This window comes from Protomyctophum parallelum, assembly GCF_964188405.1.
Source record: "Protomyctophum parallelum genome assembly, chromosome: 12".
NCBI classification, from domain to species: Eukaryota; Metazoa; Chordata; class Actinopteri; order Myctophiformes; family Myctophidae; genus Protomyctophum; species Protomyctophum parallelum.
Window position 1 is genome coordinate 45,142,425 of NC_139712.1, and position 15,762 is coordinate 45,158,186.

The window sequence follows — 15,762 nt, forward strand, 5'->3', positions numbered from 1 at the left end:
TTTACTGTGCAGATATGGTATAAACATATGTTGTGTACATACACACACCTGCGTGAAAACGTGCCCTGGCACATGACTATTTTTCTGTCAAACATGAACAACATTCCAAAGCTGCCATATCCTGCTTTTGTCAAATGAACTGACAAAACCAAATGAACAACATGCAATTAATGACATGGAAATGTCATGTCCACATTATACAATGGAGGGAAAATACTTTCCCCCAATATGTAAGCTTTGTTTTATGCTGCTTTAAAAGACAGAGACATTTTGTAAACAGGTTCTTTATACATTCCTTGTCATTTACAATTGTCAGAAAAACACTGTTTTGTTGATGTTGGGAAGATGAAGCCTTTTAGTTTCACTCCGGTCCAGTGTAGGATGGAGAATGTCCTCTTCCAATGACTCCTTACATTTTATTTTATTTTCATCTTTATCTTTCTGGCTTATTATATTCTTATATTATATTATAATTATATATATTATATATTATATATATATTATAATCTACATACTGAAATCATCACCATCATCACCTTTATTTATTCTCGTAAATACAGTTGAGGGCAACATTCATTGTAATTACAAGCGTACAAGTAACTCTGGCATGTGACTATTATATATTTCCTATTATTGATGATTAGGGTATTTATTTATGTTTTATTCGTTTTAGAAAATGGCAATGGCAAGTGTATAAATCAAGTGTAAACATCTTACTACAAAGAATCTCCTTATGATTACATCCTTTTCAAAAACTGTCACGCTTGCGAGTTCCTGTTAAGAGGTGTGCCGCGGCATTTTGGACTAACTGAAGCCGAGCCATGGAGGTTTGATAAGAGTTACAGTAGTGTGTGACATAGCACGCTCAAAATCCCTAAAGGACAGCACAGACTTGATTTTAGCAAGCAGCCCCAGAAAAACTGCAACTGACCATGGCATTTACCTGTTTATCAAGTTTGAGCGCATTGTCAAAATTTACGACAAGGTTGGAGACAACAGCCGGTTTCACATATTGGTCAGTGGGAAGGGCCACTAGGCCCAAACACTACTATGACTTCTGTTTTACTTTTGTTGACAGTTTAGAGCCATCCATGCCTTAATGTCACTTAGACAATCAAAAAGGTCTCAGGGAGCTGTTGCTGTCCTAAACTCCAGGGGGGTCCAGGGGTAAAATCTGCAACATCGGAGTTGGAACCGGAGACCAATTGGGTCTCCATTGACCCGCTGAGCGCTGTTCAGAGGTTCTGAGCCGGGGCTCAAGAGGTGATTAAAGAAAATCCAAACTTATAAAATACAAGACAAAAAAAAATCTCCCTAAAACAGGACCTTAGGCAACCCAGTTTGAACATAAATTAATAAATCTTTCCCTTTGTATTTCACTAGACCGGTGCCCGGCTGTAGAGCACAGAGTCGTATATTCAGTGATTTCACGTAATTCAAATATCACTAATTTTTTTGTTTTGTTGTGATAATCCTCTCTACTATAGAGTGTGCTGGCCATATAAGGAGTTCCTCCCTGTCCCCAGTTAACCCCTGGGGGTCAAAAAACCTTAGGTTTCGTTTTTGACTCTCTATCCTGATTGGACGAAAGGCTGGGTCCCACAGCCAAAAACGAAACCTAAGGTTTTTTGAGTGAAATCACTGAATATACCTTTAATGATGGAAGTTGGAGATCCATGCCCCACCCGGCTATGCAACACCCATTGTCAGAGTACCCATCCCGCTCCACCCATCTGTCTGTGTCCTGTATATGCCCCCCTCTGCTAGCCTGGCTCCAGCCCCTGAATCGCTCCATGGCATGCCCATTAAAAAATATGTTCTCTGAATAACTCCAAATGGACCCCAGAGGAAAATTTTCATATATATGCAAATGTATTTAAGTTGCTGGTACAAAAGCTGTATTTTGCACCAGCAGACTGATAAGTTGATGTGTGTGTAATAATAAAAGTACAGTAGGTTACATAATGATTTAATTTTTTGTCCATCTATTAGCCTTATAATTAAAAAGGAAATCACAGTCTATTATGTTAGGAGCTCCACTTACATTTCTAGGACTGGGCTGGCAATGATGAATTTGATGAATATTATTAGTTTGGTAAATTAATTAATTAATTAGCTACTCAATCCATTAATTAATTAATGAATTCATTCATTCATTCATTCATTCATTCATGTGAGTTTGTGCTTGAAATGTACTGTAATTCTGCAAATTGTTAATACATTTTTCAATCAATCAATCAAATTCATTCATATAGATTAAAATACATACTCTTTTTCAACTTCTGCAAGTTTTGACTTTGATGGGTGGACCATAGAGTCATCATAGTATATAATCGATTATTTGTGCAAGGACTGTCTAAAGAGGACTGGTGCTCCATGGAAGGAAATAAACATGCGCAGTGGAGACCAGGAAGTTGTACATGCACAAATTTGGGCATGCAAAATCAAGTGAAGTGTCAAACACGCAAATGAGTTCAGATATTGAGAGTAGTGGAGTAGATAGCCACAGCCCACAGTGTGTTGTTGTTCTTGAGGAAGCAGCCAGGCAGTAAGTAACCTTCTTTACCAGAAGAACCGCAACTCCTGCGTGTATTCACCTAAAATAAAAAGGAACTAAAGGGAAAGACAGCAGCAGCAGAGAGAACGTTTGTCTTTTGATTAGCCTTCACACTCATGATTGATCACGGACGACAACTTAGCTTTTGACATCACAGACGATCAGAATGGTCCTGAAACAATGTCGCCCACGGATTAAACCTGCTTTCAACCCAGAATTTTGGCGTGATCATCATTATCTTCATCATCATACACACAGAACGGCATCATCATCATCATCACAACACACACTGAAGACAATAAAGACATGTTTGACCGTGACTCCTTGGACACGGACATGTGTCCTCCTCAACACTGCAAGAAGACACGCATCTGGACACAAGTTCAACTACACGTGTTTATGTGTGAAAGGTACGTTCTGGACTGAGTGTCTTCAGAGGGTATTTCAATTTCTAACCATTCCTAGTTTAAATAACTAAAACAGCTAAACGAAATACCTGCCTGCCTGCCCTAGGCTTGAAGAATTGTGCAACTCCAGGCGTCGCTGTTTTCTTTGGTGTCAATCCCTTTACAGTCTATGGTGTCAATAGCCTACCAGGTTAAAATTACATCGCCCCAAAAGTGCTAGTTATTCACACTTTTATTATTTTAATTCACAATTTTCACCACGGCAGGGGGGGGGGGGGTCTGGGGGTTTTCTGTTATATTCTATTCATACTTTAATACTTTACATTTTCAGGATGCTAGCATTGATTGTTGATTGATCTGTTGAAAACCAAGAATGATTGTCTTCTGGAGATGTGAAACATGATGTGATGGACCATGGAAGTTAGGGTTAGGGAGAGTACTTTTAACACCCAAAGCAGATTTGGTTGGGGATTATTAGATCCTCGTCGTAAATAGTAATTACATTGAACAAACACTAGTTTACATTCTGTTTTGGTGCAGTAAACTGTCCCATTTAGATAAGCCTCCCCAAAAATGTATGTTACACTTACATGCATGTGTGTTATGTTTCATTAGGGTTTTTTTGGGGGGGAGCGAAAAACAAACTCTGCTCAGAGAGAGCTGCTATAATCTGCTGTTCACAGAAGGACTAAACCTACTTCCTTCTGTGTACATATATAATAATAATAATAATAATAATAATATATTAGTAGAATATAGAAATACTAAACCTACTTTTAGTCCTTCTGTGTACAGCAGATTATAGTAGCTCTATTATATTATTATAATTATGATTTTATTATTATTATTATAGTAGCTATATTTGAAAAGTTCACTCTGAGTCATTTTCAAATATATAATTCAGAATATGCAAATATCTATGCAACAAAGATACTTGACAATTATTCATAATTCATCAATGTTGTGTCTTTCTGTTCTGATCTAACTCCATAATGACATGTTGAGCCACCGTGTTGTCATTAGGGATACAGACCGTCATCAGTACCAACTACAGCCCAGATCTCTACACTGTTGACATAATATACTATACAGACAACAGTGCTTTACATTTTCTGCTGTGGAAACATTACACTGCATAATGCATTATATACTGTACACGTGGGCTTTTATATAAGTGCTTTACACCAGAGGTTTTCAACCTTTTTTCAGGCCGTGACCCCCAACATAATCATATTTGAACTGGGGACCCCCAACCCCGATAAGCAGGAGTTACATTTCCCTCTCCACAGATAAATATATGGTAAAAGTAGCAGATCTACAAGCTCACAACGTGAGGCATTGTGAGCTTGTAGATGGGCTAGTTTCTAAAATGTTGCCTCTTTCTTATTATATATTGACAATTTGGCCAATGTTTGACAATTTTTTCATTGTGTAATTTGATTACTTTTATTGTAGTAATGGTCTTTTTTTTTCTTTTTGAGGTATTCAAAAGGTCTTAAAAACCTTTTCATTTGACACTATTTATTAATTATAATAATAAAATAAAAAAATACAATGTGCATTAAAACTTGCACACCGACGGTGGAGAAAACCATGCAAGGTTCACCAACCTGCTCATCGGGAGCAGTTGGGGGTTCATCACTGTCTTGCTCAAGGACACGTCAACCTATAAACCAGGGCGATCTGGGGATCAAACCTGGAACCTTTACGATTCCCACGTGACTATTCTACAACCTGACTGAGCTCTACACAGTATACAGTACAGTTCTGCTGTTGTGCTTTTTTTATGCAAGCAAAGGCCGAAAGGACATTTCTTCATATTGTTGCTCCATAATTACTTGCGCAAGCAGAGCGCGCAAGTACTGTGGTCGTGCATATCGACGCATATCAGCGTTGCATGCTTCTAGGAAAGCTTTCACTGAAGATGAATGAGGATAAGGAGAGCCCAAGTAAGCAGCTCAGACCCACAGATGAAAAATATGAGACAGGAGACAAAGTCTATTGCAAACGTGCTGACCATACAGAGTGGAAGGGACCAGGGGTGGTCATTGGTCAGGATGGGGCTGTTGTATTTGTAAGACATGGTGGTATCCTTGTTGGAGTACATCATTTAAGGTTTAATAAGGGTACACAACTACACACACATGTTGAAGATGAGGTAATCAGATGGAGGGAACAGCATTTACATGTCGAGCCGGTGTACGGTGAATAAAGTGATCTACAACTGAATAAACGTCGTGTTTATTAAGACCTAATCAACATTTTCAACTTACATAAATGTATACATAACATACGTTACCTGTTACCCAACCAATATTGAAACATATGGTATTAAATTACGTCACCATTGAGGCATTGACAGCCATTTATAACCCGACATGCTTGGTAGGTATTGATGGTGACGTAATAAAGAGAGGTTTATAATATTGAAACCTATCGTAATTACTTTCGTAATTAATTTAAATGTTTTACAGAGAGGCTGAGATTTGAAAGTTCGTATAGCGGTCGACAGTACTTGCGCGCTCTGCTTGCGCACTAGTAGTACTTGTGTCCAACGCCCAAGTAGGCACTCGACGGGATGCATTTCTAGTTATACTGTAACTAACTGGTAATTAGTTTAAATTTTGGTTGTGTTTTGCTTGATTCCAGAGCTGAGCACCTCTGTCAAAGCCATGCAGTACGATATGATGAGGGCAGACATGCCGCAGTCTGCAGGCCGGAAGCTCTTCTTTGACACACACGCAGTGGTTCTACTCCTGGAGGAAAACGGTTTGGATCATTTATTAACTTATTTTATTGACCTTTTATTTATTCCGGTTAGACCGTTCTTTTTCAAGGACGCCCCGAGCACAACATGATCACAACATAATTATACACTACAGAAAACAATGCAATTTTTTTAATGAAGTGCAATATAATCTAGGCAAATAAGGGTATATGCAAAGCAGGTGCAGGGTCCTTTATGTAATACATCCTCGAGTGCCCTGCCTAAATGTCTCTATAGAGACCAATCGATCCAGTTTCAGAGAGTCCTGGAGTTTGTTCACTGTATATCACACTGCTTTTCTTTGTGACCACCTCGCTCTGACTCAAGGCGCGTTACCCGTTCAAATCATGCAATAGAAATAACGGTGATGGGTCTCACACACCAAGAACTGCTTTAGTTTTTATTCTCTGCATATTGAATTAAAGACGAAACGTTTCGACTAACCAGCCTTCATCAGTGTGTCACGCTGATATGCAAGAATAAAAAGTAGTTATTTCTATCCCACTGAACACGCACACATTGTGTTAACCCACTCTGAACGGGAACCCATTTTGGTGTTAGCATCATGTCGTTGCTTTAGCTATTGAAAAATAGCAGATCTACAAGCTCATAGCGCGCCACCGAGTGGCGCACTATGAGCTTGTAGGTCTGCTATTTTTGAAAAATCGAAGAGCGACTGACACAGAAGACATTTTTTGAATCTGATCTCGGGTCAGAATGGAAAACTGTCAGGATGTAGAAGACATCTTTAGAATCTGATCTCAGGTCAGAATTGTGTTAACCTTTTCTTTCCCTCTGTGAACAGGCTTCAGCCCCCAACAGGCCGAGATCATTGTCCAAGTTCTGGTGAACACGACCCACTCCAACATGGATGCCATTTATAGTGACATGGTGACTAAAGTGCAACAGGTGAGACCTGCTCCATTTCATAGGAGGAACACATAGAAGGACCCGAGTGGAAATAAGACAGCGGGGACCTTTTCTTTTGTGGTGCTTTTCTTTCAGACCAAGTGTTTGACTGTACTATGTGCCGTTTACATTTACCAGTATGTCTAATACAGTATTCAGTCAATGAAGCAATCAATGCAATGAATCTACAGTCAATGAAAGATTGCTTTCATTGAATTAAGTCTCCTGTTCTGCATGTGTCCCTATTGGTACAGGAAATCTATGGAAAATACGGGATCAACCTCAAACTAATTGCAAAAGAAACAAACCTTTGTGTCTTCAGTATATCCTGAATAACGGAAAGAAAGTTGCCTGGAATTGTCTGAGGGGGAAGTGTTGAAAATGGCCTGTACAGTATGGCCACCATAGACTATGGCCAAACTCTCCATCATTTAGCTGGGGACCACCTGGAACCCCCTCAAGGACCACTGGTGGTCCCCAGACCACTGGTTGAAAACCACTGGTTTAGATGATTATAAAAGCATAACAAACAAAGTTCTTAAACAAAATACCTAAATACCTCAACACCGTTAGGTGTGTGTATATAATGTTGCTATCGGGCAGAAATCGGATTGATTAATTGAACCGATGTCGATTTAATCTAAAAATAACTAGAATCGGCCAATACCGATGTGTTTGCTCCCGTCACTAATACAATTATTATGATTATGATTTGACAGGAGATCATGTTGCAGCGAATCATGTCTCAGATAACATCCGTAAAGAAGGACATGATTATCCTGGAGAAGAGCGAGTTTTCGGCTTTGGTCACAGAGAATGAGGTGAGTGTTGATGTGAAGCCCAAATTCTAGTCTAGTTTTTATTTGTTGTTGAATTGTCAATATATTTAGCTTTTTAGTCATCCATATCTTGGTTTTTGTCAGTGACAATAGGTAGGTAAAAGGTTTTCGTCATATAGTTTTATATGACCCTTAACGCACCCCTCACCAACCTTAATCCGGTCGTTTTAATGCACCCCTCACCAACCTTAATCCGGTCGTGTTAACGCACCCCTCACCAACCTTATGTCTAACCAATGACTAGTCTAAACTAAGTATGCACCCCCCTTGATGCTAGATATTTGATTTTGATACTATCCATGGTTAGGTTGTCAATTACAGCATATATGTGCCTTCCTCTCAGAAAGTCAAGATCCAAATGATGCAGCTGAGAGTTCAGTTATCTGTAAGTATTCACTCTGACCCACTATGAGAATCACAGCTCTTGTTCTATTGGTCACTGAACGCAAACACAAACGTCTTATTCTTTTGTAAATTAATACCCTTCTTGATCATACTACTGCGTCACATGGAAATATAAAAAGTAGCCGATCTGCCACGTTTTGATCTTGTCGCTACTTTTGCTATTTCTTTTTATTTGAATCCTGAAAATTAACATATGGTTTATATGTCACCGATAGAGATTTGTAATACATATTTTGCAATTGTGCTGAAAGTGTCCCTCTGTTCCCCATTGAAGGATGTGATGAATAAAATACGTTCAGACACACTGCTGGACATGAACATTGAGAAAAGTCGCGTGAAGGAATTGGTGAGTTTCAAAACTGACTGGATAATTGACTGAATGAGTGAGTGATTGAAGTAAGTGTAGTTAAGCATTAATTATTATCTTTTGGGGGAGGGGGGGGAGTTTATTTAATTTGATTTATTATAAATGATGAACCAAATGCCGCTGCACTCGCCTGCGCCAACCACTGGAAAGACGTGATATAGAGGATGGCCAGACACGAAGAAGACTACAGTAACACATTAAATTGACCTGTGCCAGTATTTGTGGCTGACTGCATTTCTTACTTTATTTTTCTCCCCCAGAGATCAGAACATGAAAAGAGGCTTCTTGAGACGCGGTCAGATATAATGGAAATGGTTCGTATAGACGGCTGAATATTTTCACCCACATTTTCATTTAATTTCATTGTCATTATCTTTATTTGGTGTGAAGGCACACATCTTTGTACAAGGTCAACACTTTTCACTTTACCAGACCAAACCGAATCACTTTGGAAAAGTTTTAATAATTCTGAGGAGTAGCAGTAAAGCCAAAATATGAGCTAAAGGCAGCTCTGTTCAGAAATAAAACTCTTTTGTAGTTTGTCTTTTACAGCCCGTTTGCCAGGAAAGGCAACGTGTATTTTAAGAATAGGATGTTTGTTGGCTTATGTATGAAGACAGTCCTGTATTTGCACACATATTTGCACGTTTTGGTTCAAATGTTGATGCTATAAATGTTTTTGTAAAACGGACTCTTGTTTACTAGTACAGTTTTAAGTTTATCTGTAGTGCATAAGCTGACATATGTACGCTCAAATCAGTATCTTGATTATTTTTAACCTTTGCCCTGATTATGATTTATGAACGATAAAAACATTAGAAATAGCAGATCTATTTTCACAATCTTTGCAACAAAGCTTCAGTGGTTAACAGTCTAATTTATTTGCGACGTGGGCCTTCAAAATAAGGGTCTTCACTGAAAAACACTGGCAGAATAACTAATTAATCAATACCTGGCAGTTAATGGATTGAAAATGTGTTAAAACCTTTGCATGTTGTAGTTTTTAAACGATTTGCATTGGTTTCTAAGTCTGTTGTCAGCATACATCTGACTATGATCTCTAACTATATGTAATTTTTTGCCCTTTGAAGACTTCAGAACAAGATCGTCATTTGACTCAGACCAACATGAAAATAGACACTGAAATAGCCGGTCTGAAAACCATGTTGGAATCTCACAAACTGGACACCATCAAATACCTCGCAGGTACAGTAAGAAACGTTGCGGTATACACATTCGTCATTATCGTCTGGAATCAAGCTATGACATCTTTGAAATATTACGTGGGCAGTGTCGGGCATGTCAGTGCTGGCGTAACAACATGGTGATAGGTGCAAATAGCATACATGTATCGCAGGACGGAGGAGCACGTTTCAGCATGCAGATCGGCTACTTTCGGCGTTTTGATTTGTCCTAATGCTGGTGCTAAATAACACTTCAGCTCACTGCCAGACAGAGCGTGGAGGAGGGTCTGCTTTAGCTCTGAGCAGATCCACATTATGGGCACGCATGCAACTCGAGGACGCATGCTGATTTTTGGCAGAAAGGTTTTGATCGCCTTGGCTCATTTTGAAAGAAAATTATTTCTTTGAATATATATATATTCTTTCAGAGCGAACGTTTTTAACTCAAATCTTTGTTTCTGGGAGGGTCCCTGGAACAACATATTTTCAGATGGGGGTCGGCGGCCAAAGACAAATAATTCTAGGGATCCTTGACATGAACCACTGACATAGAAACATAGGGTTTTTCAAGAAAACTGTCATAATTTAGAAGACATTTGTAGAATCGTCCTCAGGTCTAAATGGGTTAACTGTGGTGTACGTATTTTGGGCAAAAAAAAATATTTTCTTTTTAGTGGTTAATATGATTGACTGTATATGTTTCCACCCAATGCTATATGTTAAATATAAAAGAAAGTTAAATGAACGTTTATGTCTCTTCCTCCAGGGTCAGTATTCACTTGTCTCACCGTGGTGCTGGGTTTCTATCGCATTTGGATGTGATGAGAGAACTGTGACGACGGGACGGATGGATCACATTGGTCATGTCACGGTGGGCTCCCATCAGACCCCCACCACGCCTCCTCCGTCACACGTGTCTGTTGCATGTTCACTTTTGTCACATGGTGAAATGAATGGGCTCTATTGCACACACGCCATTTTGGAAAGAACTTTTGCCCCTTCCCTACTTCCTTCACAGGTGTTACTGATGGTACTAGTAAACTTTATTTATAGAGCACCTTTCAAAACAAATACTACTGAAGGCTCTGACTGTTCCATCCTGGTCAAACAGAGTGCAGGGTGCTGCTATTGTACAATTTGGCTCACTGGAAACTGGCTCAAAGGGTCTCAAGGTGGCCTTGAGTGGGTTCCAAATGGGCCTGTACGGATTTGTAACTCTTGAGAGTGTACAAATGGAACCAAATGTACCCTTTACGGGTCCAAATGGACCTGTTACGGGTCCATTTGGTTCCATTTGTACACTCTCGGTCAGAGTTATGGGGGGGTCCTTGTTACCACTGTAACACCTGTGAAGGAAGAAGGGAAGCGGCCCGGAAGTAGGAAGAGTTATTCTGTGTGCATAGAGCCCCCCGGGGAGTTATCGTACACACTATACCATACTGATTGGTCAAAATAATATATCCACACAGACACACAAAAAGGTTTCGCCGGTGGGGAAAGAAGTTGGAACTAAATTTTCTTTTAAGTCATTGTGGCGTATTTTGTATATTTATTGTGCGGGAAGTAATCGACCAGGAATGTTTAAACTTGGAGAGGAAGCAGTTAGAAGGACTGGAAGAAGCACAGAAGGGGAATGAAGAATTGAGAACATTCTGGGAGTAATTTAGAAAGGGTAAAATGACACCATGCAAATGGCCATTATTTACCACCAGCCATAATTACCTCAATGCACCTTTGAAGCGCCATGGTGGTGATATGCAGCCCGTACTGATAAACAAGGGGAACTATGTTTGACTTTGAATTCAAACACCTGTCTGTCCTCCTCGCCTGAGGCACATTCCCTGGCCTCCCAGCCGCTGTCTATCAGAAACATTTACACACCCATAACTACGCCTATACGGCAGCCAAAGGGGGGCAAACTGTGTTGCTATATTAGTTCTCTTGCACTTGGAAATGTCATTGTAGGAGGCATTGGAGGGGGTGAGCACGTTTGAAAGTGGTTAAACTAAAACTGTTATTTATTTGAAACATTTTTAGCAGGTTTTGTTGTACATTGTAGATAATATTACTCGGTATTGCCTATTTGTCAGAATGCTAAATGTCCCCCCCCCCCCCCCCCCCCTTTAACAGCTTAAATTGCACTTCATGGTATGATGGTGTCGCACTGTGAAAATAGCCGATCTACGGCTCATTGTGAGCTTAGCTGCTATTTTCTAAATCTTTGACAAAAAATCGCCTATAATGACTTGACCAATACAGGGCTGCCAGAAGTGGTTAAACAAACATTTATTTAATTATTTGAATGATCTTCGGGTCTTTCTTGTGTGTGGCTTGAGAAATGTATTGCAATAAATACAGATTTGGTGCTTTCATGTTGATTTTATTCATAAAATAAATGCAGATTTTGCTAATTTTATTGTGTTGTTTTTATGGTGGCTCATTCATTCTGGGAAATGTTGAAGAATTATAGTATTTTTTTACGACTTAAGAAAAGACTACATGAAAACAATAGGAATAGTATATCGTTGTCTGAAGTGGGTAATGTATGTTTTGTAATTTTATAATGGAAATCTACAAAGTAACTAAAGTTTTCAAATAAATGTAGTGAAGTAAAGGTGCAATAGCCTAACTACTGTATTTGGATCCAAGATGTAGTGGAGTAGAAGTAAAAGTACTGGAAATTGGAAATCTCAAGTAAAGTACACATACCTCAAAATTGTACTTAAGTACAGTACTTAAACCTAAGTGTACTTAGTTACTTTCCACCACTGTCATAAAGACAAATTAACGGCTCCGTCTTTTGAGCTAATTTAGAACTTCCTGTCTGAGAGCTAGCTAATTTAAGACATCCGGTTGCCTTCAGAATAAAATAAGGTTATTTAATTAATAATTATTACATTACATTATTAGTATTATTATTACATTACAGTTATTGTAAAGACACACATTATGTTTCTGTGTAAAAATAAGTAATTAAATAACATCAAAAAGTTATCTAAATGGATAAATGCTATTCACTGGAGTGAATATTCTATTATATTCTAAAAACGACTTATAAATCCTAAAGCCTTGTTTATACTTCACTGTGCAACGGTCCTATGCTGGACAATAGCAGATAGGCCTATGCAAACTCACAGCACATCTCATTCAAGACACTGAACTTGCAGATCTGCCATTTTTGAACACACTATAAAGTTAACCATTTATCATGCTGCTCTACGTGGCACTGCATTCTGTGACATTAAACCAAATGGCATTTTCCACTCTATGACACTACTGTTCTACATTTTTGTCTAATAAAATAGGCTATTCATTTAATCAATCAAACTGCATTAACTAACAGAGATAGCCTACTACTAACCAAGCTATCCATGTCAACATGCTCTATAGGAGTCTCAATAACAGGTATAAGTAACGTTTAATGTTTAGTAATTTTTAATGTAGCAGAAGAGGCCATTCATTGAACAGAGTTTTGCACAATTTTAACATCCCAGATCGATTGAAATATGAATCTACTGTGCTGTGCTACACCATGATATATTAAGAGTACAATAACATTCCATTGTGAATAAAAACGTATTAACCACAGTGTAATGCTAAAGGTTTCATCACAGGGCTGTCTGCTTCATGTAATATCATTAAAAGTGTTGTTGGTGACAGTTATATGAGTTGGAAGCATTAAGACCCATTTTAACCCTCAATGGCTTCCTTTCTGACAAATAACGTTATTGTAAAAAAAAAAAAAGATTCACGCGTTCATATGTAGCCTAGCTATTTTGCATTAGAAGCGGATGGGACCAAGGGACCCGGATGTAACGTAGAATGACTACAATATGACTACAATATATTCGCCGTTAAATCTCGCTGGCGTGGCCTCACACCGGAAGGAAGTGCCGCCGCCCTCAAATACGGAAGAGACGCGTGGAGGTAGGTTTGGTCAGTGTTTGTTTGGAACGTGCCACGTCACCATCGGTCTTCGGAGCAAGTAAGTGATAAATGTTATTTAATACTTAACGCTGTTGTTGTTTGTGTGTTCAAACGTCTATCACTTGAAGTTACTTGTTATGATGTTTATATATGATGTTTGTACGAAACTGTAAAACAGTGTTTCAGTAGCCGAATGGTTAGTGTCGAAGGTTTATAAACAACTATGCCCGGCCTCAATGTTTACTAACCGTCGACAGTACCCACTCGACTACCGAAACACGGCTTTAAAGAGTAGTATTTACATATCTAAACACAACAAGTAACTTCAAAAGTGATAACATGTTTGAGCCAGGGACCACCATTTCACATTAATAGACTCTCACAATGGTGGTCAGTGGCTCAAATGGGTCTGAGAGACTAGATGGCCTCAAATGTTGGTCCGTGGCTCAAACGCTGAATAAATAATCGACTAGAGGTGAGAAGAGTATTTGTTTGGTAGGTAAAAGGACAAACATTCTGTGAAAATTGGCGCGAAGCAACAAACATTCTTTGAAATTGGTGGGAAACGATCCCGGGCACTCATGTTAACAAAGCTCAGTCACTAACCACTATCGCTATGCTACAATCAGCATTATATGATCAAAGGATCAAAAGTAGCAATCTTCTACATTCTCTAATTGTGTAGTTTTTTGGAAATTAAGCAGATGCTTAACAACAATTGAACTATTGAGAGTGTAAAGATCTACTATTGGGGTCAATTTGGTTACCTAAATTAAATTGCTCTGTATTGTGACAGTAATCATTGCTATAGTGTGTGTGTTCAGTAACAGTGTTAAATAGCTCTATATTGTGACAGTAATCATTGCTATAGTGTGTGTTCAGTAACAGTGTTAAATAGCTCTATATTGTGACAGTAATCATTGCTATAGTGTGTGTTCAGTAACAGTGTTAAATAGCTCTATATTGTGACAGTAATCATTGCTATAGTGTGTGTTCAGTAACTTGCAACACAGCAGCCAAGTATATGCAGAACACATATACACGCATTTGACATAACACAAACAACAAGACAATTTACATACATAAAGACATGAAGACAAGAGCAATATCCACCGCTTAGATTATCCTGTGGCTACTACAACTCCTGATTAAACCCTTTTCTATTTATTAAAGAGCTGGAGAGACAGGAATATTCCTGTTACTGGACACACACTATAGCAATTATTACTGTCACAATAACTTTGTAATGCTACTGATGTTTGTGTGCAACATTTGAGCTGGTGTCAAGTCACCTTAATTCAAGTGATAGATTATATACAGGGGCATGCCATGGGGTCTACCTGCACAGCCTTTGTGATCTACTGGTAGATCACGATGTACCTTTTGGGCACCCCTGCAATACAGGATTCCTGTCCAGAATTGTTTTTTATTAAATATAGAGGGTTTAATTGTAGGGTTTGTCATGTTGGTGTTCTCTATAACTTTTCGTCCTGGGCATGACGTTAAACTGTCCAGTGTAACTCCAAGTTACATGGGGTGGGTATGGTTTGAGAGTTTGTGATGCTCAGTTCTTTTTTTGCGTCACGGTTCCTCAGGTGGAAGCTGCATAGTTTGGTTTTTGATGGTTTGGGTTTCAGGTGGTTGTATTGTAGTAGCTTGACATTTCTTGGAGGGCACTTTCAAGGACAGACTCAATCTTCTGGAAGTCTGCTTGTTGGGTCGTAATGCAGAGGTCGTCGGCGTAGATGAAACGCTGGCATTAGGCATTGGGTAGTGGCTGGTCGTTTGTTTAGATATTGAAAAGGAGGGGGGCGAGCGCGCTACCTTGTGGGAGGCCGTTCTTTTCGGCTTTCCATTTACTCCTCTGGTCATTTAACTGAACATAGAAGCGCCTGTTGTTGAGGAGGCTTTTCCTGACCATTGTGCGGTGTTGGACAGTGTCGTAGGCAGCAGAGAGATCTCTGAATGCTGCTCCAGTTATTTGTTTCCCCTCAAACCCATCCTCAATGTGTTGGGTGAGGTTGAGCTCTGTCCAGCACAGGAGCGGCTGGGACGGAAACCAGCTTGGTCTTTAGTCAGCTTGGTGTCTGAGTGGCAACGAGGCGTTGGAGTAGCAGCTTCTGATATAGCCTTGTAGGTGATGCAGAGGGAAATGGGTCGGTAGCTCTTTGTGGATAATGGGTCTTTGCCAGGTTTAAGGATTGCAACCACTTTGGCCTTTTCCCAGACAGAAGGGATGGTTTTCTGTGCTATGTATGTGTTCAGCATCCCCACAAGCCAGGTCTTTGCGTTGGGTCCCAGGTGCTGTAACATTTCTGCCAGTAGGTCATCAATCCCTGCTGCTTTTCCGGGTTTCAACTTTCCCATTGCAGTTTCAAGTTCTTCTAGGTCGAAGGGTTT

At 39.4% G+C, this 15,762-nt stretch overlaps 1 protein-coding gene across 1 annotated transcript; it reads left to right on the plus strand.

Moving 5' to 3' along the window:
• The first annotated feature begins 2,486 nt into the window (after positions 1-2,486).
• On the plus strand, positions 2,487-10,626 carry mcur1 (mitochondrial calcium uniporter regulator 1). The gene is made up of 9 exons (XM_083778108.1): positions 2,487-2,967; positions 5,614-5,733; positions 6,537-6,640; positions 7,360-7,461; positions 7,823-7,864; positions 8,159-8,230; positions 8,512-8,565; positions 9,343-9,457; positions 10,202-10,626. The coding sequence occupies exons 1-9, from the start codon at positions 2,724-2,726 to the stop codon at positions 10,255-10,257; spliced, it is 909 nt and encodes a 302-aa protein (XP_083634234.1). The 5' UTR covers positions 2,487-2,723; the 3' UTR covers positions 10,258-10,626.
• Positions 10,627-15,762: the final 5,136 nt, after the last annotated feature.

What these genes read in the sequence shown, in the direction of transcription:
- mcur1 (XM_083778108.1), top strand. Translation starts at nt 2,724, where the DNA reads ATGGTCCTGAAACAATGTCGCCCACGGATTAAACCTGCTTTCAACCCA. An exon ending in TCTACTCCTGGAGGAAAACG is followed by an intron (nt 5,734 to 6,536) that starts GTTTGGATCATT and finishes CTCTGTGAACAG; the next exon opens with GCTTCAGCCCCCAACAGGCC. An exon ending in AGCTGAGAGTTCAGTTATCT is followed by an intron (nt 7,865 to 8,158) that starts GTAAGTATTCAC and finishes TCCCCATTGAAG; the next exon opens with GATGTGATGAATAAAATACG.